The sequence below is a fragment of the Sceloporus occidentalis genome, unplaced genomic scaffold (genome assembly GCF_023333645.1).
Source record: "Sceloporus occidentalis isolate IW3139 unplaced genomic scaffold, rSceOcc1.0.p SCAF_6, whole genome shotgun sequence".
In the NCBI taxonomy this organism is placed as follows: Eukaryota; Metazoa; Chordata; class Lepidosauria; order Squamata; family Phrynosomatidae; genus Sceloporus; species Sceloporus occidentalis.
Window position 1 is genome coordinate 142,611,443 of NW_028316986.1, and position 19,699 is coordinate 142,631,141.

At 39.0% G+C, this 19,699-nt stretch overlaps 1 protein-coding gene across 1 annotated transcript in view; it reads right to left on the reverse strand.

The window, feature by feature from the left end:
* Nucleotides 1-2,592, reverse strand: part of BMP5 (bone morphogenetic protein 5) — a 59,443-nt gene extending 56,851 nt beyond the window's left edge. The window contains exon 1 of the mRNA XM_089531142.1: nucleotides 2,109-2,592. Within this exon, the coding sequence (XP_089387268.1) occupies nucleotides 2,109-2,592 (484 nt within the window). The remainder of the gene's footprint in view (nucleotides 1-2,108) is intronic.
* Between the last annotated feature and the right edge of the window lie 17,107 nt (nucleotides 2,593-19,699).

A 19,699-nucleotide genomic window follows, 5' to 3' on the forward strand; every position in this document is an offset into this window, starting at 1 on the left:
ATAATTGCAGGAGGCCACTGAAAGTGATTTGGATGCAGCCACTCAGCCAAATCATACATTTTACAGATCATAGAAACCAAATACAACTGCATAGGAAGCTTGAAATTTTAGCAATGTATGTATACTCTAGCCACAGGAAAGCTCTGTATGTTATATAGAACGTGGATGATTTTAAATATTGTATTTCTTTGTTGATTTTTAATGTGGTATTATTGCCTGTATTTTGATAGCTTGGCAAAAAAGACAGAGGCAGGGATGTTATTTATTGAAGGCAAAAACTGGTAAGAAATAACAATTATCAAGGCTAAACTTGAATCATTTCAAGTGAAAGTTTTGCATGTTAATACAGAACCAAGCCACTAATTATCCTGGAAAACTTGTAGTGAAAAAAGTAGACATTTGCTTAACAGCAAATAAATTGAATCACGTGATTTAAACTACAGGAGACTGACAGTGAACAAGAGATACTGTTTAATTTTCCTTCATCAAGGATCTATATCAGAAGGTGTATGTCTGAGCAAATTTTAATCTTTTTCAAGATCCAGGTCTTTTATAGGTATATTTTTACATATATATATAAATATTTAAAAACAAATTAAAAATATTTTAAATATTTAAAAAATAAGAGGAAAGAAAGAATAATACTGTGATAATCTTTGGAAGAAATATGAGAAATTAAACTTTCAAGAAACATCTGCTGAAAATGAAGTACTGCAAAAGTTTTAAAGGTTACTAGATTTGTGGATGGTTTTCAGTGAGGATAGAAAACAGGCATTCTGCTACCAAATAATTATCAAAGTATTGTTATACTACAAGAGTATAAAACGTTCTTGTTTAATCATCCTAGAAGGAAAAATGTTAGCATTCAAAGAGCATAGTAACCTACTATCTATTAAAGGAAATTTAGAAGACACTCTCCCTAACACATCATCCAAAAGGCAGCACAGTTTATTCACTGATGGTTAAGAAACTATCTCAGTAGTAAGCAACAATTAATCACACCTTGTACTGATGTTCTATGAAATGTATAACTCCATTTCAAAAATATTTGCTGAAGAATTCATCAGTGTTTACTGCAAACCAGCATATGAAAGATACTCCCCTGCAAAAAATTTTTACGTGATAAACATAGAGATTCAATTAATAATTCGTCGCATGCTTAAAATGTCCTTTCTCATTAAAGCTTGACATGGAGCTTATTTTTCCATTATAAAGTGAATTGTAATCCCATTTCTCTCCAAATCATTAAATATGTTCAAAACCAGCAGGAAGTCTCTAAAGCTCTCTCCATTCATTATGTTCACATTTTTGGTGTTAGCATTTTCCAAGTATGCAGGGAGGGAGAGAATAAACCCTTTAGGTATTCTTAAATTAGACAAAGTGGCTCTAAGTAGAATCTGTGGTCGAACTGATGTAAGGATGCAAAACAACAATGAGGAAAGACTATGTCTTACAATGCTAGAAAATTCAGTTTACAACGTCTCATAGGAAAATCAACAAAAGTGTCAAAAGATACATGTAAAAATCCATTTAACAATGAAATCAGACACATGCTTACGGGGAGAATATGTCCCACGAATTAGTGTCATAATTGTAACCCACTAAATGAACCCAAGATGAGGCTGAGTATCTGTCTCTCACCTACGAAATGTGCTCTCCCAAACTATTTTCATTTTTGCCCCTTTCACCATATAACATTATAGCCTTTAAACAATACAACTAAATCGTCCCTTGAAGTTTTGTCTTCACACTGAAAAATGGACAATATACCACCACTCATGTTTAATTATTATCCTTATTATTACATGTCAAGCATCTTGCCCAGGGTTACCATTTCCTTTACATCAACGAAAGAAGGAAAACAGAAGCCAAGAGAGGGGAGCTATAGAATCTGACTTTATATAAACAGAGTGAGAAACCCTTTTTGACTCCCCCCATTGCCACCTACAGCGTAGCTCCTTTTTACCATTAGCACAGCTTCACCTTGTAGTATCACTACATGTTCCAATTTTGGCTTTACAAGCAGAACGGCAGGTTCTGACGCCTAGGTTGTCAGACACAGAGAAGGATTATTGTTAAGGGTGGGGAGCGAGGGAAATGAAACATACCTAAATTGACAAAGCTCATGACCATATCTGCATCATTCAGAAAGTTGGTATCATGCAGGCTAGCTAAAGGAGGGCTCTGTGTGGTCAGTGGAGTTGTGCGTGATAAGTGTATTCTCCGAGAATATCCATTTGGAGATGCAGGGTATCCCTTCCTCAGCCCTTTGCTCTCTCTGCCCAGTGTTCCCCGCAGTGAATATTCCAGTTCTTCAGTATCTTCTTCGTTTGTCATAGCATTGTAGAGGTCCAGCATGAAAAGTGGTGCAGAAGATGCTTGTTTTCCAGGTGAAAAAGGCCTGGGCCTGTGTGGTAAGCCCAGAATGGAAAGAATTTCTCTCTGGATCTCTCTTCGCTCATGGTTCCGTAGCCTCCGGTAAATAAAACTGGAATGGACATGGTTGTCTCCTATTCCTCCTCTAGCAGAACTGATTAAAATCCAATAATTCCAGAGCAAGCTCACCAGAGCTCTGAGCACGGTTTGGTCCATATTTTGCTTTTAATCAAAAACAGTGTTTTGGAGGGAAAAAACCCCTATTTCCCCCCTCTTGTCTGGCTTGTTCTGATGTCTTGTGAAGTCTGGCTTCCAAGTGGCTGGGGGATGGGGAGGGAAAGATGAATTGTGAATTACCTATTCTTCATGTCAATGTTGTCATCTCTGCTCATAACATCTTGGTGATCTTATTTCTCCTCTTATTTAAATATTACAGAGATGCGTCAGGCGGCAGCTCTTTCTAAGAAAGCTGAAATTCAGACTTCCAATTTTCCACTGTTGTTACAGTTTTTTCTGCATTGATGGAGCAGAAGACCAGAACCTGGTCAGTTGACGCAGACATTCCTGTTGAATGTGAAATAGCCAGATTTTGTGATGTAGTTGTAGGAGCAAGAGATAATCTTCAGTCAGACTGCCATTCTCAGAGTAATCTTCTCCTGCTGTGGTATCTTATCAATTAACTAACCAACACTCTTCTCCCACCTGGCGTCCTTTCCTGAATCACAGGTTTCTGACTTGATCTGCAGCCTGATGGTGTGACATCTAGTTCTCCCAGCAACCAGCTGAGATCATTAACATCTACAGAACTTTCCTTAATGTCCAGCCAATCTGAAACATGTACCATGCATTTAAAAGGCCTTTCCTTGCATTCACTCAGGGGGGAAAAGGCCCCTTTTGAAAATCCACCTAACCTCTTTCAGTTCCTTAACTGTTATTTCCACCTCTAGCAGGCAAAAACATAGCAGCTCCCTTCAAGAGAGATCTAAAAGCTAATGTAAGCACAACCCTGCTGGGAGAGAAGAGGCTTCTCATTGTAATTTGAAACGGGCAAAAAAAAAAGGGGGGGTGGCTTAACCCTTCTGCTGCCACACAAAGTTATTTCCACCCTTCGGTTTACAGTTCTCTCTCTTAACAGGATGAGATGTCAAAGAACTGCAGCACAAAAGATAACTTAAAATCAGTATATAACACATAAAAATGGCTTCAGAGTCCAACGGTCATACTGTGTGTATGTTGTATCATACTGGTTTGCATCTTAATCTAAACATGCACCTTCCCTCCCTCTAAATTCTATTAGTAGTATCAATTGTAGTAGACCCACTGAATTAATTGGATTTACTTAAGCGTTGACTCACTTTTTAAGATTGAGTCTATGGGTTTACTTTATTTGAGACTACCAACAACTACCAGTCCAATGCAAACAACTTAGGACATTATGTAGCCTAAGACTGAATACTTTAAATTTCTATGGATGTGATGTGGGGGTGAAGGTTGGAGTGCTTGATACATGTTTTTTGACTTGGAAGAGCACAATTTAACAATAGGCTGCAATTATATTTGTACTTATGTGGGAGTAAGTCCCATTGAAATCAGTGAGAATGATTTCTGAATAGAGATATATAAAATAGTGCAATGAAATATGTTTACATTTATTGAATTGTGCCCTTCCATCTAGTAGTGCGAACATTTCTTTATTTACTTGAAATTAATTGTAAATAGTGAAATAACAAGTATTCACCAAGTGCTGGAAGCAATTTGCTGCATTGACTGAGTATTTTGCAATTTTTAGAGAATTTCTTTATTATATAAATGCCTGCAGTACATTGTATTTGTAACAAAATTTGTTTGTGGCTTAATCTTACTAAATGGAATGATTTCAGATATTTACCCATAGAAATTTGCAACATGCTTTGGTTTGTCTGTCTTCCTAATGAAAAAAATCAAAATAGGTCAGATATTATTATCAGTGAAATATAACTTCTAAATGTAAAGAAGTGTGCAGGTTTGCTACTTCCTCTCGCAGGATGTTACAGATGTTAGGTCTAATTATAATTTATTCATATCAGAGGTAATTCATTTGATGCCTCAGTTATTCAGCACTTGCTAAGCCACAATTGAGTGTGTGGTTCTCTTTCATTGAAAAGGTTTTTTTTTTTTTTTTTGCCTGAGTTGGCAGTGAATTATCACTGCATATATCTTTGAGTCTTTGCTCAATGCTGCAATCTAGAAGTAATTGACTTCTTATGTGATTCCAGCCCTTGGTCCTTGAAAGGGGAAGAGTGAAAAGGGATCCTCAACCTTACCTTTAGTTTAACTGAATGGGGAAACAGACATGCATTTGTCATCAACTGATGAAATGAGGACACACCTGGATTTGGGCAACAGATAATAAACAACCTAAAATGAGTTAAATGCTCCAGTTTATTCTCCAACCCAAATATAAATAGTGTCCCTTTAAATAAGCACCATATTTACACGTTGTATTTTATTTCATTAGATACATTTGTGTGTTCTCATTTTTGTTTGTTGTTAATTGCCATAAAGTTAACTTTGAATTATGGTGACCCTATGAATGAGAGACTTCGAAGTCCCCCGATCATGAACTGCCCTGCTCAGGTCTTGCAAATTCAGAGCTATGGCTTCCTTGTTTGAATATGTCCCTCTGGGATGTGGTCTTCCTCTTTTCCTGTTACCTTCTATCTTACAAAGCATTATTGTCTTTTCTAGTGAGTCATGTCTTCCCATGATATGGTCAGTGTATAACAGCCTCACTTTAAAAATCATGGCTTTTAGGGAGATTTCAGGCATGAATTGCTCTAAGACGCATTTATTTGTCTTTTTAGAAGTACATGGTATCCACAGGTTTCTCCAGCTTATCTCAAATGACTTTATTCTGTTCCTATCCGTTTTCTTCACTGCTCAGCTTTTTTAACCATAGATGGAAATGGGAAATATGATGGCATGGACAATTCTAACTTTAATAATCAATTATATATCTCTGCACTTCAGGATCTTATCTAGTTCCTTCATAGTTCCCTATCCAAGTTCTTGTCCACTTCTGATTTTTGACTGAAGTCTTTGTTTTGATTAATGACTGAGCCAAGGTATGGAAAGTCTTGTAGTATTTCAATTTCTTCATTGTCTACTTCACCCACATATAGCTGAAAGGTGATCTGCAAAATCAGGCAGAACATCAATAACAATTATGGAAAGGTTGATATGGGAGAGGACATCTTTCAAATAACTATCTAATGAACTATAATTTGCTTGTATTTTGGCTCCAAGCCATCCATGTGTCCAAGCCTCACTTTTATACAAGTTCTTCACAGAATATGTTCTGTCAGTTTAACTTTTAAACAAAGCTTTCTTGGGCGGGATACAGACCGTCCCTTTCCCCGACGGATCGGGGCCTCAGCTGCCACAGCAGAGGCCCCAATCCGCCACTTTTCCTAGCCTCGGGGAAGCGGCAAAATGATGCTTCCCCGCGGCCTGGAAAGGGGTGTCCTTGGGGCTTCATGCCCCAAGGTCACCCCGACAGCAACGGGGAAAGGGAGAAAGGGGCTGCTCGGCCCCCTTCTCTCTGTATCACTGGCATGGCTGTTTAAAAGCCATGCCAGTGATACGTGTGGTGGAAGGAGCTCCAAAATGGATCTGCTTCTAGCGCCGCTGAAAGGGCGCCACAAGCGCCCTGCAGCAGTACCAGGACATGATGCCTGCGCCATGCCATTTGGACGTGGTGCATCCATCACGTCAGAATGGCAGCGCCCATGTAGACAGGGCGCCACCATTTAGACGTACAGAGTACGTCCTAGGGTTGCGGGGCATCTGTAAAGGACGTCCCGAGGCAACCCTAGTATGTATTTGGGCCGATGCTTTGCGCCGGTCTGGATACCACCTTGGACACATGGGACTGAATACAGATTTAGGCAAAGTCTTTAGTCATGGCTAATTTAAGTTTCACTAGTGGACCCCCCCCCCCCCTTTAAATCTGTCTCCATACCATAAGGAAGATCATGAGAAGAAGGGTTCTGCTAAATCAGGCCCAGGATAAGTCCTGTGGAGAATTCTATTCCCAAACTGCGCAAATGGTTGTTTCTGAGATGACCACAAAAAGGGAATGGGGAAAGTAGCCCTTTCCTAGTCTTGCCCTGTTATTGGAAGCTGATACTGGTTCTTGTAGGCCTCAATGTGGAGGTTCAATTTAGCTGTCAGGGTGCAGAAAGGAAAGAGAAAAAACAAAACAAATAAAGTGGACCTTTTTGAGAGTTATGGTACTATCTGACGTTTAGCAAAAACTATCTTCATATGTTGCCTTCAGGCTGAGAAGGCAACCTGTTGCTCAGCCAGACTGTGAATTCTTTACTGACCCTTGAGACAGCAGGGGAAAAAAAGTTTATGTGGACTTGTCTCAAACAATATATCTGGAATACTGTTTTCTTAAATTAAATCATCTTTTTTCAATTATGCCTTTGCAACCCAGCAAAACTTTCATTATATCCAATTAGATGTTGTACATTCACCTCCAGAGGCTTGGATGGCGAAAAAACCCTGAAGAGACCAGATCCTGTCTGATTTTGGAAGCTAAGCAAGGTCAGCCCAGGCAAGCATTAGATTGGGAGAGTGTCAAGCAGCACCAGGTGCTATAGCCTACATTTCCAAGGAAGACAATGGCAAACCACCTCTGAAAAACCTAAGAAAACCCTATGAAATTCATGGGGTTGCCGTATTTCAACTGGTGACTTGAAGACACACATACACCAGGTTGGTTAGACTTCACAGATGTTGTTAGAAAACAACTCCATCTTGCCTAATAACTAACCTCACTGCCTGGGGCTGGTAGGACTGGTGTCCAACAACATCTAGAGGCCCACTGTTTCCCTATCCCCACAATAGATGAACCTCACTTTGAACAATAACCTGCTTTACTACAAAACATCTCATGCTATTTGGATTGCACTGGTATGGGCCTGACTGCTGCTTTAATAGAGAAAGAACACTGGGAGCCTCAGTGGAAGCTGACAAGAGAAGCTAAAAATTCTAAAGGCAACAAGTCCCATCTGAACTTGGAAGCTAAGCAGGGTCAGCCCTAGAATCATAAAATCTATTCGTATTCACCAGTGAGCTATCACCAGTCTCTGTTATTCAGGCTAGAAAATGTGGCACTCAGATAAGTCCCAACACTTTTCTATTTTTCTATTTGTCAGTCTTGTGAAGTTAGTAGATGGCAATGAAACAGAACTGGACACTAAAGAAATTTATATTTTTGCTTTTTGTTTAACCTCACCCAAATAGCAACAAAAATGACTGATTTATGAGATATTTTCTGCCCCTTGAGAATGCTAGCGTATCTCAGAATAAAAATGATCTTTGTCAATAAGAGAGTTTTTGGTTGTAGAATGAAGGGTATTCTGCAATATCCAGATACCCAGAAAGCCAGAAAACAATGTCCATTGAGGCAAAACATATGAGCTAAATAATAATAATAATAATAATAATAATAATAATGGAACAAACACAATTTTTGTGTCCTAAAATATCGCCAATATTATTTTTAACTGAATAGTAAAAAAACAAACCAAACTAACTTGTGAACTCCTCCATCTCCAAATTAGGAAATGGAATCACTCCTGAAGGGAAATAGCTGCTTTTATTTATTTCCAAGAAAACATAACATTAGTGGTATTGTGGGGTTATTCTGTAGCCCAATAACAAATTAGTCCCTGATGAGGGAAACGTCCCAAAGAAAGGATTGTTCCTCATACTGACAAAGGTTGTCTCCCACCCCAATTCTTCCAGTGTGGAAATGCAGTTCAAGTAGTGTTGTTTCCACTGAGATTCCAATAGTAAGCCAGGTTGTGTGGCCAGGTAATTGTCTCTCTTCAGAGGATATGATGACCTCGGAGCATAGCACCACCACAATTTTATGCCATGTTTTCCTGGTTTACTTGGCACATACTGCCCAAATGGACAGTTGACTCTCAACTCAAGCAGTTATCCATCCCTGATTTGGACCACATGTGAAGCTGCTCAGCAAACACAACCAATACGTCCAGCTGGTTTAGCTGTGACTCACAGAAATATGAAACCTGACTTGAACTTTTGTCAAATATCATGTTGTACTTTGTATGAAAACACCAAAAATACATTTTCAATAGCTACACACCCAAAAATAGTTGATCAGCTTAGCTTAAATATGGACAGTTTGGGAAACATGACAAAAGGGGCAGGCAGAGAACGGTGGAGAGAAGGAGAGAGGAAAGAGAAGGAGGAAAGGCAAGAAAAAGAGACCAGGATATATTGATTATTATCCTCTAAACATCTGAACAGAGGACTACTTACCACTGATAGCAATGGAAACAAATGTTGATACCATGGAACCTACGTTGGCCCTCCAGATGTTGGCCTTGCATCTAGACAGCCACGTTTTCTTTGCCTCTGGTGTGATTTGTGCATAATGTTGTTTCTACAATATATCCCTCAGACCTAATTGCTTAAGTGTGCATTTTTCTACAGCAGAGCTACAGATACTGCAGCAGAGCACAGAACTTTTCTGATATAAAGGATCTATTCTGGTTAAAATATCCTTCTGTTAATAATTCTTTCGACTGGGCCTCTTCTGGTTAAAATATCCTTTTGTTAACAATTCTTTCGACTTTCCAATAGTATTTGGAAAACATCTCCTATTACCAACACATATGCTCTTGCTCTTTAGTTAAAGCAGAGAACTTTAACATATAGAGAAAAGCATAGTGTGGAAGAAGGGGGAGAACATTCCCTGATTTCTTCACATTGGGTATTATTTTTTAAAAAATAATAATTCGTGGACAAATACATGAGACTCCATCTTTAGTGTTCATGGTTGCATTCAAGCCTCTGTCTTTCCCACTTAATGACACAATGTTTCATCATGCTGCTGTGATTTGCAAGTTTGTCTTCCTTAAAGAGATTGCAATAATAATTCTCTTTGGTTTATAATAAGGCTATGATTAGCGCACGAATTGCACAGTGGCAGATGTAAAACACTTGGCTGCAAAAGACATTTGTAAGTAGCAGTGAAGAGCACTCTTTTAAATTTTGATATTTGGCGTAGCCACAAAAAGTGTTTTATTGAGCTCCAGCTGCAAAGTAGTACCTGTTAAATGCATTGTTTCTTGGCTATACAATTTCCTCAGGCACATCTGTTTTGCTCCATTGGCTGTCCTTATTTCTCTTTCAAGGAGTCACTCTCTGGTTTTCCAGGTCAGATTGGGGTCCGATCAACAGGACAGTTGAGCAGAATATGATGTTGAAGAATATGGAGAATTTATGAATTTGAGTTTTTGAGTTTTTCCATTCCATTCGAGATGCTACTATATTGTATTGAAATGCCCTACCTTGAAAATAACATTACACACAGTGTGTTTAACTATTTGTGTTGTTTATCCCTAGGTCTACATGGTAAGTGCTTAGGAAGACATTGTTATTATCATACTGTAATATTTGGTGGGACGTCTAGCAACTATGCTCCACATAATAATCACATTTTAAAACAATGAATGCATGATTTTACCAAATATAACAGCACACACTGAATGTAACTTCAGACCTTAAGACCACAATATCTGGCCTAATTTTTGGACTTTCATTTTTCCCCTCTGTCCCCTACCTTTTTGTGCTACCTAGCCCTGGAAGTATTTTGGAGAACCAGAAAGCTTGTCCACTTGGTGGATCTGTATGTAGAAAGAGCTTGCTACCAGTACATCCAATGAAGAAATGTATTCCAAGCTGTATTGTGGGGCTAATTCAGGCCTCATCAAATTGGCTGGATGCATCTTCTGATTCTCCTTGTGTTGTTCATCCTGTGCCTGCAAACACTATTTCTTACACAATTAGCTGCTTCTGGCTAGAATGGTTTAAGCATTTATTTTACAAGTTCTGTCAGTGACAGCTGAGGACTTTCATGTCAGTGGGACAGTGTATCCATTTCATGGGGGTTCTAGTCCAGAATTTCAAGAAGGCCCTATACAGACAACCAAAATAAAGCTGCTTCTAGTCACTTTGGAGGTATGGTGTTTCAATGATGCATGTGTCCTAAGAGTCTGGAAGCTGCACCAAAGCTTAGGACTGGAGCGTGGCTTTGGTTCGGCTTCTGGACTCTTAGGACACATGTATCATTTAAACAGCATACCTCCAAAGTGACTTGAAGCAGTTTTATTTTGGCTGTCTGTAACAGGCCGAAGATAGCAAAGGTTCCAATCATTAATCCATAAAACAGGCTCAGCATCTTGGACAGCTCCTTTAAATTTCTGAATAAAACTGGAAGAATGGACTCACTGATCCATTGCCACCAAATGCCTTTGGCTGCACCTGCCCTGCAGAAATAATCCACTTTGACACCGCTTTAACTGCCATAGCTCAGTGCTATGGAATTGTGGGAACTGGAGTTTTGTGAGACGTTTAGCCTTCTCAGAGAGCTCTGGTGCTACCACAAACTGCAAATCCCAAAATTCCATAGCAAGGAAGGACGGTAGTTAAAATGATGTCAAACTGGATTATTTCTGCAGTGCGGATGCAGCCACTGTCTGTTTTGCTTTTCTGATATGCTCTGGGCCCTGGGGACTGGGAAGCCTAGAAATGTAAACAAACAAACAAGCAAACAAAATGTTGGTCTGAGACTTTTTTTGGTTTGCTAGGTTTCAGGTCCAGTATGGATTTTTTTTTTTTTTAAAGAATGGCTATGTTATAAATTGCTTTAAAATGGACTTTATAATGGAAACGGTGACGGACTTTACTGTGGCAGCTCCGACAGGCGCCGGTATAATTACAGTCTTCTCAAGACATAACTTATTACAGGCTCCACAGCAGAGCCCAGTACTTTGTATTTAAATTCAGAAACCTGGATTTTGTTTGTCATAATTGACTATTATGCTGCCCTTTTTGCGAGGACGCTCTTGTAAAAAAAAAAAAAAAAGGAACTCATGCCTTAAGTGGTCATTCCAGCTTTAAGCAAATTAAGTATTTTGAGTACATTATAGTGTACATAATCAGCTGTCTTTTAAAAAAAAGTATGTCGTTTGCCTAATATTTTCCCAAACTGAGTTTTCACATTGTTCTACTCATTAAGTCAATAGACGACAACAATGTATTCCTTTCAATTTAGGAAACTTTAAGAACTTGCAGCCATGGCTTAGGGATCTCTCTTTCATCTTGCAGTATCATTATGGACAAGCCGTGCCTCTTGGTACTAAAGTGGCAGCTGCTGTTGGGGAGATTTTATGAATCACAGAGGTCCACAACTGTACAGTGGGTATGAAGTGCCCACTACCAGGCCAGCTGTATAATAAGAGATGGTCCCAACCTTCACTGCTTTCTTGTATGGGTTAGGTAGGATGTTTCTACTAGGGTGTTTATACATACAACTTTATAGAAGATGGTCATCTTTGTGGAGGACTGTAATAGAACAGTCCCCTATTTCAAGTAAGATTCTAACAGTTGTCCAATTTAAATCAACCTGAGAAGGGGCAACTAAATTTCTGAATGTAGTTATTGGCCTGAATCCTATTGATTCAGTTCCAACTAGAATAGACCCATTGAATCAATGGAATGTACACATTGTCCATGTTTCTAGTATTCTTATATACCACCTTTGTGAAATGTGCCCACTTCATATTGTCCTTAGCAAATGCCTGTAAAGTTGCCTTCTGTTTGTTTTTGTTATGGGTGCATAAGTATCCATTCTTAATTCAGTGGGCAGTATTCAAAAACGTGGATGCTCTGCACTCATATTTAATTTTAAAAAAATCCCTGATGCCTGACAGAATAAATTTGGAGAAACATATAATGGAAATTATTGGCAATATTGCATGGAATGCTGCCACCTTTTGGTTCTATAAATTCTTTGCATGGGATTTATTATATTCCATTGATTCCTGCCCTGACTAATTTCAAGAGCAGCATTTCCTTCCAAAGCTGTCACTCCGCATGCATCAAGGCTCCATTCCTATCCTGTACATGATCACTTGAAAGTTCTATTGAATTCAGTGTGGCTTTCTCTTGGGAAAATGGACATAACATTGGAGACCTTTGCTCACCGAGGTCAGTGGGTTTAAGGGCTTTCTCAGGGTGCATCTACACTGTAGAAATAATGCAGTTTGACACCACTTTACTTTCTCTAGCACCATCCTATGGAATTGTGGGATTTGTACTTTTACAATGTCTTTAGCCCTCTTTGCATCTGGGGTTTGGAGTTCAGTGATGCCTAAGACTTCTCTGGCTGAGAATTCTAAATGCCTTTCCCTAAACTGCAAATCCAAGAATGCAACAGGAGGCAGCCAGAGCAGTAAAAGTGAAATAGCAGTACAAGAAGAGTTTAGTACGGTAATTTCAAAGTGCTAGTGCCTCACACTTTTACTGGATTCTGTAGAATAAAGCAATGGCAGTTAAAGTGGTGTCAAACCGCATTATTTCTAAGAGAAGAGAAGGTTAAGAGGTGATATGATAGCCTTGTTTAAGTATTTGAAGGGATGTCATATTGAGGAGGGAGCAAGCTTGTTTTCTGCTGCTCCAGAGACTAGGACCTGGAACAATGGATGCAAGCTACAGCAAAAGAGATTCCACCTCAACATTAGGAGGAACATCCTGACAATAAGAGCTGTGTGACAGTGGAACACTCTCCTCAGAGAGTGGTGGAGTCACCTTCTTTGGAGGTATTTAAACAGAGGCTGGATGGCCATCTGTTGATGGTGCTTTGATTGTGAGTTCCTGCATGTCAGGGGGGTTGGACTGGATGTGGTCTCTTCCAACTCTATGATTCTATGAAAATGAGCACAAGGAGGTTTACTCCTGAGTAAGCATACATAAGACTATACATAACCAATCCTCAAAAAATCAAGGCCTATGTATTCAAAACATGAACTCACAAACTTTTACTTCTAAGTTAATGTGCATAGATATAGGCCTGCAAAAACATCAACTGAAACCTCTTTTCAGATGTTTTCCCCTGGAGAAAACACATTTTTAGGTGAGATTTCAAATGGGGAAGTGACTCACTCATTCAGACAGTTCCTGACAGATGATGCAATGTAAGTGAAAGAGCACAACCCAAGCGAGAGGTATCAGGGAAGAGAAGTGAAAATGGGAAGAACAGAGAAAGCAAGCTGAGGAGGAAGTAAATACAAGGTCAGAAAGAGAGGGTGGAGTAAACCCATGGAGATTTTGGAAAGCCAGGACTACAATGAGGCAGCTGTTTTGGAAACTGGCAATGAAGATCGATAATGACACAACAAGGACTGTGGGCTGCATTTAATAAAGACTTATTGCAGGCTATCCACAAAAACTGTTCCTTACAAATATTGCACTGCTAAGGCATTAGAAAGAGGAAAGAGGGTACAAACAGTACAGCTTCACAGATGATCCACATGCATATTCTTTGGGAGAATATTAGGAGGTGTTTAGGTAGTATATCTTAGTGCTGAAAAGGCAGATTAGGAACCTTGCCTCTGCCATGAACACAGTCCGCTTCAGGCGGTGTACAATGCTAATAATGTTGCCTTTCTGGCTTGCTGAGAGTATTATAATTAGTTTAATGCAAGTGAGGCACTTTGAATGCTCAAACTCAAAATGCTATACAAACATTAAAATGGTGTGCCAAAGGGTCTTGTAGCACCTTTGAATAATTGAAAGAAAGAAGTTGGTTGGATGAGCTTTCACAGACTTCAGCCTACTTTCTCAGATGCTCAGAGGTAGGCTGAAATCTACAAAAACTCATGCTACCACTTTCTTTCTTTCTTTCTATACTGATTTTGCATACTGATTTTCCAGACTAACACAGCCATACTTTTAAATATTAAAACAGTCTTCTTTCTCTTCCATCCACCTCCTCCTCGTTCTGTACATCAGACAAGTACTGCAATAAAATGCCATTCATTTGATTGTACAGGAATACCTAGTGCCATTAGTAATAGATGTATCCCTCTACTGATGGAAAGCTATCAGTGAAATGCATATTTACAGAATCCAAACCAAAAAGGAAATGCTCAGCCAAGAATGCCATATGTGTCCTTATTTCTCCTCTCAGCCTCCCACAAGGGACCCACGACTTCTCTGAGCTGTAATCAAGTATTTTCTGAATAAAATGCTGGATTTCATAGTTTCAAAATGAGATGGAGGAACTAATTATTGTTTCTTGTCCCAGAGCCTCTGCATCCTGAAATCTATTATCCTCTAACACAGTTTGATCCTTACTTCCTGACAGTAAGTGCTGTTAGAGGAACACACTGCCTCGGAGAGTGATGGAGTCGCTTTCCTTGGAGGTCTTTAAACAGAGGCTGGATGGCCATCTGTCGGGTATGCTTTGATTGAGAGTTCCTGCATGGCAGGGGTTGGACTGGATGGCCCTTGTGGCCTCTTCCAACTCTATGATCCTATTCAGTTCGTCCAGTCCCTCCAACATGCCATCTCAAAAGAGAAAGTTTGCAGATTTTGGATTCATACAAGAAAGGTATTACTTTTCTGTGATTTCAGGTGCTTAATAAAATAATAAATAAAAAGAATTCCTTTTATATGCTCTTACATATAGGAATAGGTTAGAATTAATATAAAAACCATGAGCTAAATCCAATTGCTAGTCCCAACTAGTAGAGACGCAGTATATCATCTGTGGAATGATAAATCAACAGATATGCAAGTCCCAGCAATTCAATTGATTTACTCTAGTTGGGACTAGCAACTGGATTCAGCCCCACTTCTTTTGATAATGAAATGATAAGAGGTAAGATATCTTGGGGATGTGTGTCCACTTTGGATGAAGCACTATTAGCACAATGTTAGCATACCCCATGCTGTATTTGTGCTCCATGAATTTCATATTTCATATCTGGAGCCAGCATGCGACTGAGTGGTAATGATGACCTTTAGGAACACTAGGTCAGGTTTCGAGGAGAAAAGAAGAGAAACCTGAGGTGTGTGAATAATCCATGTAATAACAGAATCAAAGCTGCTAAGTACTCCTTCCCTCAACCAAGTCATCTGCATTTCCTCTTGCACCTTGAGACAAAGGATTTCCTTGCATCCAAAGCAGTAAGCTGAGCTCTGTGCCTTCCCCCTGTTGTGTTTCCAGCTAAAATTCCCTGTCCACCCATGCTGGGGATATACTGATCCAATTGCTATTTTGTCACACTAAAATTACAGCCACCATCCTGTCCAGAATCCCATTGTCAATTCTCCAGCCTTTGTTACCTTACAAGATAGCATACCACTTAAGCTAGATTTCAAGTATAAGTATTGGTCCCAAGAACCTAATCTCTGTGCACTCACAGTATGCATACAGTTGTCCCAGGCCGCAATCCATGTGTGACACTGTGCCACCCTCAGACCTCCAGTCTGCACCACTAAAGTTTTCTCTGGCCTACTCTCTGGGCAAGTAACTATCACCCCCATGTGTACCCATCAAAACCTACTATACCATTTCCATATTTCCATTTCTGTGTCTGTATGATGTGATATTGTGTGTGCTATTGTGTGTGTGTGACTGCACTGTGCATTTTCTAAATAAAACCCACTTAATTCATCCAAACCTGGAGTTTTCCTCAGTTATTACTGGTATATACATGTACAAACAGTGTTAAAAGGTTACCCAGCCTTGTGCAAAAGTTAATTTCTCCAACAATTAAAGTAGAGCCAACAGGTGGTCAGGACCCCCCCCCCCCTTTTAACCTTTCCCCCTACCTTTATTTAGTTGACAGCAAGATTACTGAGGCAAAGTAGTCCACTTTGGAGGTGTTTTGGACTTCCTCCAAAGTGAAATTGCTCTTTTCTGAAGCAATGCAAACTGGTAGTTCTCAAACTTTCAGAACTGCTTTCAATGCTGGTTTCTAATTTCAGTTCCAAAATTTAATGTGATACTTTTTTTTTTTTTTTTTGTATCTGCGCTGTCTTTCTGCAATATTTCAGGGAATTTGCTAGCAGAAACATCTATGATATATATCATGTTCATGCCAGTTGTTCACAAAACCACAGAAAAGTGAGCGAGTACAGGTTGAGTATCCCTTATCCAAAATGCTGGGCACCAAAAGCCTTTATGAATTTTGGAGTTTAAAAAGATTTCTGAGTACTCATCTTTGCATATACATACATAATGAGTTATCTTGGAGATGGACCCATGTCTAAGCACAAAATTAATGTATATTTTATATACACCTCATACAGTGGCCAGCCAGATGTCAAAAGAACTAAACTGAAGTGTCCTGCCATCAAATGTACCAAAAAAGGAGGGCAGTATCTCCTCCCCTTCTCTGAACTTCTTTTCAGCAAACTAATCACCATATTTCACTGCAAAGGAGTCTAAGCCTAGCCAGAACTCTCACTCTTCCTAATTGAGTCATAACGAATTTAGTGCAGCTTGCTCAAGTACTGTAGGGAAAGGAGATTAGTTTGGTTTTAATTCAGTTCGCTAAATTGAGCATTATTGCTGGAAACAACTCGTATGCTTTTTGCTTCTCCTGGAAGTTTAAATGCCTACAGATGATATCACCTGAGACTACTGTAGTGTTATATTTGGACTCAGTCTTTTGACTTGGCAGCACTGCGGGGTCTCCACAGATTCCATTCATTTTAGTTTTATATTATCTGAATTGGTTGATCATTTATTCTCAAGAGGACATTATTGTATTAAATAAAATTTTGACCTTGTTCCCAGTATTATGATCAGAGTTTAGGAGAATGGAGATACTTTTTCCTCTCCTTTTGTTCTGCTATGCAGCCCAATCTAGGAAGAAAGCACTTGATTTGTCTCATCAGATGTTATCAAAACACTTTAATTTGTTGAGCTTCTTTAGTTCCAGCTGAAGCAGAGAATTAATAGCACTCACTAACTACCAGAAGAAAGCCAGGAGGCAAAGTCCCCCATTCCCCTCCCCATTCCAGCCCACCGGGAACAGCCAACAGTCTCCTTAAAAGAGGTACTGCCACGGCATCGTATACAGCAGTAACATAAAAAGAAATGCTATTATACTGAGGTTTTAAACAATTATCAAGATTAGAAGCTCCAAATAAAGGATGTGGGTTTCATTTCCCCTTTCCCCTGCCTTTGCAAACATCACTGGTCATTCTAGGCTACAAAATGTAAGCACAACTTCACAATTAACTCATTGGTTCTATGTACTAAGTTTCTGTAAGGAATTAAATCAACTTGTTACAGTTAAAATTAAACAGGCCTGTTATTGGATGTGAAAAGCACACAATTCCCTTTGCTCACATAAAAGGGGAAGTGCATAGTTGTTGTGACTTGATCAAGAAACTTGCTGAAGCCAAGGTTGTCCCTAGGATATGATGACAATAAGGACAAAGAATGAACCTACTGTGATTAACCTGTACTAGCATTGATATTTATGTGCTGGATTTCAGAGTATTCTATTTTCTTTCTTTTAAAAAGTTTTTAAAATACCAATTTTAAAAGGTAGCCACAAAAATGCTATTATTAGCCACTTTTTCTTGTTGTGTATAATCTACAATGCAATGCTAAACCTGCTACACATAGGTAGGTCTCATTGGGCTCATTTAACTGGGTATAGGATTGCAGCCCTAATCTTCAACATATTCCAAAGGGGGCCTCGGAATTTGTTTGAAAATGAGCAATCGGTTTCATTTTTGGTTAACATCTCATGTAGTAGGATCCTGCCTTCAGCTTCAGTTGTGTTCATGAATGGATTGAGAACTCTAGGTTCAGCAGAGTATCCTTTCTCAATTTATATTCATGGTCATTAACATATACTAACACAGTTGCACGATATTTTAATTCAGAATTGGTGGTGATGTGACTTATAAGAAACGTAATAATGAGAAATCAGTGTTATGGTCCTCTCTCTCTTTCTCTTCTGGCCTGTTTCAAATTTTGGTAATTCCTCTCTTATTTCCCTCTTGCTATAATTTTGGATTTGCAGTGACCAAAAATAGCCACCTCATCATGAGTCTGTTAGTATCATTGCCATACAGAGGGGAAATAGCACCTCCCTGTCTGTGACATGATGTCTCTGTGCATACTGGCATTTTGCCTCCTCATTACGTGGTAGAAAAATAACTAACTGAATTTTAATTTTCCCATCAAATTCTTATAAGGTAAAATGATTTTGGAGGTTTGAGTCTCGCCTCTGGGTTTCTAATTATTTTCTTCAAAACATATCCATTTATGTCTCATACAACATGAGGCAGTGTCATTTTCCTTTCAGATCTCAGATCTTTAGTATGTGAGACAACCCCCCACACCCAAAAAAGTGAAACCATTACTGTGAAGTATAAAAGAGGAAATAAAGGTAGAGAAGCTGATTTGTTTACCTTTCTCCCTTTTTGTGTATTTTATTAAAAATCACAGAATTGTTTTCAATAAAAATAATTGATTAAAAAAGTTGACCACCCACCCTGTATGTTAAAAATTGCCCTTATTTTATGAAACACCTTTCTAGTTCCATAATTTCTTACTGGCATTTTTAACACCCCACAAAGTCTCGCTATTTGTTCTTCCATGTGCACCTTGAATAAATTATCACTTCGGAAGCCTTGAATAAGTTATAAGTCTGTGACTGTTTTCCCAACCTATTAACTTGGTGGTTGGCATCACAATAGGCCTGTGCATATGCCCAAGTATTCTTGGTCTCTCCTTCAGATGATATGTTTTGTGGTGTGGTGGAGCTCGAAGAAAACCCTATGAAATTAATTGAATCACCGTAAATCTACAGGTGACTTAAAGACACATACACATAGAGAGGCTGCATTACGAGGCTTCTTGACTTTTGGAGGAAAAGATTTTCTGATTAATATAATGAATAAACTGCATCAGTCAGCATCTAGGGTAGTATACAAAGAGTGAACAAAACTAGACCTTAGCAAGGGAAGGGAACTGAAGAACCATAACCAGTGGACTTCTTTCCCAACTATGCTCATTTGCCTTTCTTCTCTTTCCCAAGGACACAAAAGATGGCTAATAACCAACACAAACCATAACTGATAAAGCAAATCAATAAAAGCAAACAAAAATGTAAAGAAGAAAAGCAATATTAAATCAAATCATAGCCAACTGTCCATGAATACACTCCTGAGAAGGGCATTGGAATAATATTGGGTGGAATTCTGTTGGGAATGTTTGTCTTTGTAAGGGGAGTTACATCTGGTGGAATTAGAATTAGTCAGTTCCATAGCATCCATATTCAGCGAAGGGCTGCTGTGAGCCAGCAAAGTGGCTGATACACAATGGGACCAATGTACAATGGGATATGCATTAGGATACCTAGTCAGAAGTGTCAATGCTGGTGTCCTGTTATGCATCGTCATAATTCATTAATAGGGTTTCTTA